This window comes from Xiphophorus hellerii, chromosome 21, assembly GCF_003331165.1.
Source record: "Xiphophorus hellerii strain 12219 chromosome 21, Xiphophorus_hellerii-4.1, whole genome shotgun sequence".
In the NCBI taxonomy this organism is placed as follows: Eukaryota; Metazoa; Chordata; class Actinopteri; order Cyprinodontiformes; family Poeciliidae; genus Xiphophorus; species Xiphophorus hellerii.
Window position 1 is genome coordinate 19210716 of NC_045692.1, and position 9724 is coordinate 19220439.

At 38.7% G+C, this 9724-nt stretch overlaps 1 protein-coding gene across 1 annotated transcript; it reads left to right on the forward strand.

Annotated features, from left to right (window-relative positions):
- The first annotated feature begins 423 nt into the window (after nucleotides 1-423).
- LOC116711401 (ADP-ribosyl cyclase/cyclic ADP-ribose hydrolase 1-like) lies at nucleotides 424-8397 on the forward strand. Its single transcript, XM_032550716.1, has 8 exons — nucleotides 424-780; nucleotides 2541-2667; nucleotides 2753-2888; nucleotides 4540-4622; nucleotides 5538-5611; nucleotides 6824-6910; nucleotides 6997-7080; nucleotides 7158-8397. The coding sequence occupies exons 1-8, from the start codon at nucleotides 602-604 to the stop codon at nucleotides 7213-7215; spliced, it is 828 nt and encodes a 275-aa protein (XP_032406607.1). The 5' UTR covers nucleotides 424-601; the 3' UTR covers nucleotides 7216-8397.
- The last annotated feature ends 1327 nt before the right edge of the window (nucleotides 8398-9724 follow it).

Sequence of the window (9724 nt, forward strand, 5' to 3'; positions counted from 1 at the left end):
CAAATTTTACTGACAGATTATGCCATGCCCCTAGGTCAGGCTGCTGTTGCTCAAAAGTCTCACTATCCTTGGAGATAGTTTACGTGTCTTTATAGTGATTGGGGGGGCAGCATGACATGCAATCATGTTGCTGCAACATGATTGCAGCAACATGACTACCTGCATGTTGCTGCAAATGACATGCAGGAGCAAGATGAATAGTTTTTCTCCCTTTTATGAATGAAATCAAATTTTAAAGCTGTGTTATGTATTTATTCACTTTATATTTGCCTTAACTGATCTCTGTTGGTAATTTAGAACTTATTTCCCACAAATTTAACTCGGAGTGAATGAATTTGTAAGTAACTTCTAGAATACCATATTCTAGTACTAAACCAGTGGCTTGGGGTCCCCCCAGTGCGCCCTCAAAGTCCGCATAGTGCAAGAAGCTGCTCTGGTAAAATCCCACAGGGTTCTCTTCACTCGCGTCACGTCACGGTTGCTCACGCGCGCGGCGCGCCTATAAAAAAACATCCTGACCGCGAGTCAAGTAGAAGTGACAACAAACGAGCTGATAAGTCACCCCTCCGCTAATTTGTGACGCTCCCACGGGGTCAAAGATATGGAGAGCGGGGAGATTCGCGGCTCGGAAAAGAAGCGCAGAAGACGCGGCTTCATTCTGGCTGTGGCCGCGGTGGCCCTTCTTGTGATTATCCTCGCTGTTGTGTTAGGAGTGACCCTAAGTCGGGGAAGAGAAGAGTTTAAAGACACGTTCATGGAGAGATGTCAGAAGTTCAAAGGGTGAGTGTTGCTATTTTTAAGCGCTTGCGGAGTTCAAGATGCTCAGCAGTCAGCAACAACTTTAGACGCTGAAAAAACTTGGCAATATTGCTTCAAATCATTCAACAGGAGACCAGCTGTTGAGCAATAAATGATCACGTTATTTAAAGCATGGGCGGTTTCTGCTGATGCATCGTTTAAACATCTTGCATCTCCTCTGCAGAAACTGAGCGACTTCTCACGTTCATGAAAAAAAGTTCCTTTGTACATCTAAATCTTCACGTGTATGAATTTACACACAAATAGAACCATTCCATTTGTTATGCCAACAATGTAACAGTCACATTTATATATAAATCACACGATTATATTTAAATGCATATTTTTATACGATCAAACTATGTGGATTTTCATTGAAAGTTTTTGCAGCTTGCACTGCAGTATTAAAGTCATAAAATGCTTTACATGAAATCGCTTAACATACTGTGTCAAAACAGTGATCAGTAAATACTGATTAAACACATACTGTATCTCGTCATGAACAACAGCAATCAAAAAATGAAATCTACCGTTTTTGGTATAAGATTTTAGCCAAGGTCTGATTTTTAAGTTCAAGATTTATTTTACTTGTTTTCATCAATCTGGGTCCTCATCCTAATCCACATCTTACTAACTTGATGCACTAATCAGGCTTTTCCTGTTTGCTATTGATGTCATGACATTCTGATTCCAACTTTTCCTGAAGGACAACAAGACCTAAAGTAAAAAAACGGTTTGTCTAATAGGGAAAGTAGTTTGAATCCAAAACAGAAAATGCTAAAAATTGCAAGATTTTCAATAATTTTGTACCAAAGTGTATGTTCAAAATAGATGGTCTCAGTTCTTGCATTAATACACAGAAAATGCTGAGTGTTCCTAGTTTTGATGCAAAATCACCTGTCTAAAAAAAGCTGGTCCAGAAAGTTGTAGAGGTTGAAAGGATTAGGTTTTAAATGTTGATGGGCGCGGCGGTGACGCATCGGGCAGAGCGGTCTTGGACATCAGTGCGGCCGTTGACCTTTGCCATATGTCTTCCCCCTCTGTCACAACCCACTTTCCAGTGGATCTACTATAAAATAAAAGTCACTAGAAAATAAAGGCCACTATCAGAGTGAAATGAAATTTGTGATGTTGGCATTGTTATTGCACCAGTGATGACTTTCACCTGCCGTTGTTATTCTCCGCTCCCCACATATTTGAGCCAATTAGTCAAGTTCTACGCAACCGCCTTCCTGGAAAAGCGAGAAGAAGAAGAAAGAAGTCCAGTTTGCAGTTGGCTACAAGCTAGACAGTGGACTCAGTTGGCCAAGGTGTTCTGGTCAATTGGGTTTCTTTTCTGAAAACTAGCTGGTCCAGCTAGTTTCCAGAAGAAGGACCCATTATGCCAGCTGTTTTTGGCATGTCAGTTCTGGAGTTGAACATTTTAGGAAAAGCTCTCCTGGAAATTTTTAGATCATAAAAATCAGAACACAAGTAGTATTTGTTTTATTTACTAGCCAACAGTTTAATGTTGTTTTTAGATAAAGTGGAGAAAATTCCTGTAAATGTACATTGAACTTCAGCATTTTATTAACTGAAAAAAATTGGAGAGTGTAATCTAGTTCACTATAGGAACACTGTACAAAAGAATAAAATATTTTTCATATTTTCGTTTGGAAACAAGGGAATTCTCAGTAAGATGTATGCTGACAAACTTCTTCTCCACAACATTTGAAAGCCTAACTCTGACCTTCCCCTTTCAGGTATAACTGCGAACACATATGGGAATTATTTCAGCAAGCCTACGTGAACCAAGATCCTTGTGAAGTTCCCCCAAACGCCTATGATTCCCTCATTGCTGCAGCTCCCTTGGAATCTTCATGCAACAGAGTAAAACTGATAAAAAATAACGCATCTTAATTCTGCTTTATGCCACGTGTTGTGATTGCATTGTGTTGATTGTGTTTCGGAATAGCTGTTGTTCTGGAGCAAAACAAAGGACGTGGTCCAAGACTTCTCTAGGAAGAAGGACTGTTTTCAGACTGTGGAGGAAACCCTGCTAGGATCAGTCCTGAACAGCTTGACCTGGTGTGGAAAGAAGGGCAGCAATGGTAAGAATAGTGGAGGGCAAGAGCTGGATTTGTTTTGTTTTTTTACCTTGATGAATGCTTGATTTACTTGTACAAAATCCATTGAGCAGGTACTGACATGTTATTTGTTTGTTTTGTCAGACAGGTTTTGGTATTTTCTATTGTTTTAGATATTAATTTATTTTCATTTTCACATTCTGAACATTCAGAAAGCTGAAGTTAAAGGTTGGAACTGACTTGGCTTCCCAGAAACTTCACATATTATATTATGACAGCAGATACAGTGTTTTGCAGACGTTTGGACGCTGCTTGTTCTTATTCGCACTTTGTCTCATTACAGACAAACTTAAATGCATTTTATAGGGACCTTTTTATGTTAGAGCAGTAAATTTGATTTGCCCATATATACAGTTATGACATCAGGCTATGGAGATGCTTTTCTTCTGCTGGAACAGGGAAGCTTGTCACAGTTGATGGAGAGATGCATGAAGGATGAGGCAACTGTAAAGGAAAACCTGTTTGAGGCTAAAGGGCTTGGTGCTGGGATGGAGGACAAAGACTCTAAACACACACCCAGAACCAGACTGGAAAAGTTTAAAACAAAGATTATATCTATGTGTTCGCATGGCCTAGTCAAAGTCCAAATCTAAGTTTAATTAAGAATCTGTGGGAAGGATTTAGATTTGATATTGGCAGACAATTTCTATCCAGTCAGTCTGAGTTGAAGTTATTTTTGCTTAGAGAGTTGTTCATAATTTCAATGTCTAGATGTGTAAAGCGGAAAGGAATATAAACCAAAATACTTTCAGCTGCAATCGCAGAAAAATATGCCATCTTATTTTTTTATGTTCTCACTTTCACTAGTTCTCCAGCTGCTCTTACTGTGTCTTTAAATGTCCAAATATTTTTTGTTATTCTTCTGGTGGAATTTGGTGTCATTACTCTGTAACAAAACTTCAGGATCTGGACAGTCGCTATTTTAAGTGAAAAGGACTCTGCTACTAAAACTGTAAAATCAAAACATCCTTGCTATGTTGTCTAACATTACATTATATATGGGTACATTTATATATATCTATATGGAGGTACAAAAATATGAAACCCAAATTGGAATAAAACAAAAGCTAAAATTTAAACTATGGTCTTAATTGAAACATTAAGTTGTTTTAAAAGCATTAATTATGCTTTGATAAACTCTATGCTCTTCGACAATATGAGAGCAAGAAAAATAAACAAATTTTTAATATGTGGTTAAAATGTTTTATTTTTAATTGTTTATGAAAATACATGTTATTTTTGTTGATCTCTCTCCTTCATTTGATAAAGTTGAACATTGTGTGAGATCTGTATTTATACATGAAGTTCAATGAAGTTATTAGGCAAAGTTACCAAAGTTTTTTTTCTATAATTGATGTATCATCAGAGTCTTGAAAAGTCTCAAAATGTCTCAAATTTATCTCACTGAGGAAAAAAATTGGGTCAATTTTTTTTTATATTTATATAGTAAATATGAGAAATCCTCTGGAGTACTTTGTGAGCCTGAAATTGTTTTAAATTTTTTCCATTTAATTCTTCAACTACAACTCATTGCTGCAGTGTTTGGACATCACATTCTGTAGTTTCAGTTCACTTTTTATGTGAGAACCTGACTGTCTTGGTGGTGTTGTTATAGAAACGCTTACCACTGACTGCCCTGGATGGCTAGACTGTGAGAACAACCCTCCTCGCTCTTTCTGGAGAAGAGTCTCGACTGCGGTGAGTCAAGAAGAGCGAGTTACATGTTTTTTACTCCAGGAAATAACACGGCTGTGAGTTTGGGCCATGGACGGGTAACAACTCCACGTGGCTTTGCAGTTCTCTGCTGATAACAATGTAGGGGAGAACAGAAAAAGGTCTTCATCAATGAGGCTTTGTCTGGGTCTCCATGGAGCCGCATTGCACTGCTCCCTCCTGAGAAAGCAGCAGCCCACACATTCAGAGGAGGCAGCTTCTTGGTTTGGCTGCAGAGACGCAAAATAAATCAACCTCAGAAAATGTGTATAAATGAACCCAAATCCACATGTAACTTCTGCTTTTTACACAGTAGTTTTGAAGAAAAAGTAATAACTAGAATAAGATTACATTTAGTTTGTGGAAGAATATTTCAGAACTATTTTATAGAGACTAAAATGCAGCTACACAGAGAAAGGTTTCATAACAATTGACTTCCTTTCTATAAAAGTCTAGTTCTTTGCAGTCTTTTGAATGTTTTTCTTCTTTATTTAAATATGTTACATGAATGTGGTCCTTTATGGGTTTGTTTGAATTTATTTATTTACCTATTTGATCATGTCTTTTATTTAAAAGTAAGCTCTCCCATTGACCATGCCATGATCTTTCTGACAATGGCAATATTTTGACTACTAAACAGGATTTTATTTATTTTTACATTTCATTACAGTAAAAGAAATATAATGAAACCCACTCCATTAATAATTAGACTTTAACCTTATGATTCTTCAAAAGAGAGAGATGAAACAATTATACCACTTTTCATTCATTGCTAAACTACTTCAGAAATTACAAAGAACACTTCTACAAGAAGAATAAAACAGGGGCAGCACTACTGTTTTAATAATAATACCATAAAGAGGGTTTGATGCATAAATCTAATGTATATTTTGTGTGCAGTTTGGAGATGCTGCCTGTGGAAACGTCACCGCGATGCTAAACGGTTCCATCACAACTCCATTCGATACACAAAGGTGGGATTAACACTCTTAGTAGACATATTGTCACTTTTGATGCTTTTTATATACATAAATAATTGCTCTTGAAAGGCACTTCAAACATATTACATTATATTTTGTGATTCACCTAAAACCTGCATTGTATTCCTATTTTAAATCAGGGAGCAAGTAGTCAAACTGATCAGTTAAAGATAACTATCACAACCAATTTTGATAACTTTTTTGTGCATTAAGTGATGCAGAAAGTGAGGAAAATGAGACAGTTTTTGTCCATGTTTGTCCACTGAGTTGACTTTTAACAATCTTGCAAATCCCCTTTTGTCACTTTTTTGATAACACAGCGGCATATACGTAGTCTTCCTCTGTAAAAGTGAATGATGTCAGAATATTCTCCAAAACAACCAGCTGGCATGCAGATTGCATCTAGTGGTTGTTATGGAGACTCTGTGACCTCAGGATGCCAGGCATTGCTTCTGTTCTCCAACTGTGAGAATGGACTTTTTTTTTTCTTGTACAATCCTGCACACATAATAATGAGATAAACTTGGCACCATGTCCAGTTTGGTTTGTAGTAGTATTTCAAGAACACTATGAGAACCAGACCAACTCTAAGGATCTGAAACTTATCAATGTAGTTTAATAATTGAGGGTTAGGGGTAGTTTTGGCATCCAGACAAGAAAGTAGACAATAGAATACCCAGAGTACGGTGGGGGATTGAAAACTGTGCTTGCAGCCAGATTATTCCACTCATTCGTCACAGTTCAAGCTGTGAAAGTGTTGCTCTGAATCTATACATGGGCAAATTTAGGTCAATTGCAATTTTCTTTATTCCAACTTATAAAGCCTGCCACAAAACAACGTCATAAACACAAAACAACACAGAGCAGCAGCAAGTTTGCTATTGTTAGAGTGTTTATATTGTAGGTAACATAAAGAAATCAACTTTTCAAATGATCACTCCACCATTTCAGGGTTGAGTGACCAATCCCAGATCTAAACCTTGCTCATTTTTTGTCAAAAACACGTAAAAGCAAACGATATGTTTTACATTTTCCAACTCTACATTCACTTTTAGTATATATATATATATATATATATATATATATATATATATATATATATAATTAGATGATCAACTGGCTATTAAGGGTAGTTGTTTGCTGTTGGTGTCTGCTATAAATGCTGCTCAATGACTTAAATTAATTCTCTTTTGTTTTTATTTTCAGTATTTTTGGCAGCGTTGAGGTGAAGAGGTTTAAGTCTCCCAGGGTGAAAAACATGAATGTTGTTCTGGTCATCCAGAAGAACTCTGTGTAAGATTCATCAAATATAGATGTCTGATTTAACACTATTAGCAGAAATGGAGGAAAAAACATCTTTCCGTGTTTTACTTTCTCAGAACAAATTGCACAAATCCATCTTTGCAAAACTTGGTGATGGCGTTGGACAAAGGGATCAGTTACAGCTGCTTGGAAGTGCTCAGGTGAGAAAAATATGAGTAACATGAACGGATGAAGCATCGTTATGTCTTCTAATACCTTATTGATTTTTCTGTTCAAGGTCTCAAATCGAGAAGTGTGGCTCTGACCCGGAGAAACCTTGTGGTGCCTGTTGGTGACACTGAAAGAACCAACAGATGGAACTATTTTAAACCAATCTTAATCTTTTAATATTTGTCAGTCAGTACAACACGGATTATGTCTTTTTATTGTCAAGGTTGTAATTAGGGAATTGTTATTATTATTATTATTACTATTATTATGATTATTATTAGTATTATTATTCTTAGTATTATTATTATTATTATTATTATTATTATTATTATTATTATTATATGTCCTGTAGTGTTAAATAAAAAGGCTGCTATATGTGTTCAAGTAAGGAGCAGTTGGTAAATGCATCCAACTGCTATATTTCGGAATAAAAGTGATATATTGTAGAATAAAGGTCATACGTGTCAGTAAAAGTGAAATGGGTTCATTTTCTAGAGGCTTGTGTCATGGCTCGTGACTTTTGAAATGTCACTAGATGTTTTTTTTTTGTTTGATTATGATTAAGACGGTGATAAGGAGGTCTGGTTCTGTTCTGGGGACGGATGTGGGATCTAGAAATTCTTTATAAATTGAAGAACATTCCGGACGACCCATAGGATCAACTTCATGAAACTCCTATGAAACAGCATATCTTCAGTCAAGAGACTTCATCACAGCCGCTGTTATACAGACTGCTACAGGAGATCCTTCCTGCCCAGAGTCATCTGCATCTACAAAAACTCTTTGAAGATACTTGGATAATATGAATTAAATCAGAAATTGATTTCCCTTTGGGGTTTGGAGTATTTCTGACTTGAATTGTTTTTGTTGTTCTATTTGTGAGATTTGTTCTTTATCCTTTCACAGCCACCAGGGGTCCTCGTTTCGCTTGTTTTTGGGTCTAGCTCAGGTCATTGCCTAAATGTGTTGGGTTTCCTTTTTTAAAGATAGATTTAGGACTTTATTTTGGATTATTCTTTTTCCTAAGAATGTAATGTTTCAGGTGTTTAGTATATCTAAATTGCTCTAACGTATGAGTGTGCTATTTTAGTCCTTTCTGGTGACCTTCAGGTGTAACCTGCCTCTTGTCTGATGGAGATAAACTCTGGCCACTGAACAACTAAATAAGATGCCACATCAAAATAAAGTTGTAAAAACTACAAAAATTAAATCAACATTTATAAAAGATTATGTCAAAACGCGATCTGTTTTGTAAACTACGAAAAAAAACGTGCAATCCTTGCATTATTATCCTGTTGCAGAATTTCTAAGTGAACATTTTATTTTAAAAAATTTATTATTTTGGCAACTTATTTTTTTTTTTATGTGTCTTCTCTACCGGAAAACAAGCCATTTAAAGGTGTTAATAACAAAGTGTATGATGATCTACGTCATGATTCTATGTTGCTGATTAAATAAAATCATATGGTAATGACAACGTATACATGTCTGAGCTAAGCGTATGACTATCTGACAACGTATGCTGATCTGACAGATATAGCCATCAGTTTGTCATACGCGTATGACGATCTGACAACGCATGGCTATCTGATAGAACACTGTTGTAAGTCGGGCTCGTTTCCGGTGAGAGTTGGACTCCGCCAGGGCTGAGCTTTGTCACCGATTCTGTTCTTCACTTTTATGGACAGAATTTCTAGGCGCAGCCAAGGTGTTGAGGGGATCCGTTTTGGTGGCCTTAGGATCTCATCTCTGCTTTTTGCGGACGATGTGGTCCTTTTGGCTTCATCAGGCCGTGATCTGCAGCTCTCGCTGGAGCGGTTCGCAGCCGAGTGTGAAGCGGCCGGGATGAGGATCAGTGCCTCCATATCCGAGGCCATGGTCTTGAGCCGGAAAAGGGTAGAGTACCTTCTCCGGGTCAGGGGGTTTGTCCTGCCCCAAGTGGAGGAGTTCAAGTATCTCGGGATCTTGTTCACGAATGGGGGAAGAAGGGAGCGGGAGATCGACAGGCGGATTGGCGCAGCGTCTGCCGTCAAGCGGGCGCTGTACCGGTCCGTCGTGGTGAAGAGAGAGCTGAGCCAAAAAGCGAAGCTCTCGATTTACCGGTCGATCTACGTTCCCACCCTCATCTATGGTCATGAGCTTTGGGTCGTGACCGAAAGAACGAGATCGCGGATACAAGCGGCCGAAATGGGTTTTCTCCGTAGGGTGTCTGGGCTCTCCCTTAGAGATAGGGTGAGAAGCTCAGTCATCCGGGAGGGACTCAGAGTAGAGCCGCTGCTCCTTCACATCCAGAGGAGCCAGTTGAGGCTCGGGCATCTGGTCAGGATGCCTCCTGGACGCCTCCCTGGTGAGGTGCTCCGGGCACGTCCCACAGGGAGGAGGCCCCGGGGAAGACCCAGGACACGCTGGAGAGACTATGTCTCTCAGCTGGCCTGGGAACGCCTCGGGATTCCCCCGGAAGAGCTGGAAGAAGTGGCCGGGGAGAGGGAAGTCTGGGCCTCCCTTCTGAAGCTGCTACCCCCGCGACCCGACCCCGGATAAGCGGAAGAAGATGGATGGATGGATAAATTGCTCCTTCGAAGCCGGAGTCCGATACGCCTGCAGTTTCCAGCGGGAGAGACGGACATCAGAAGA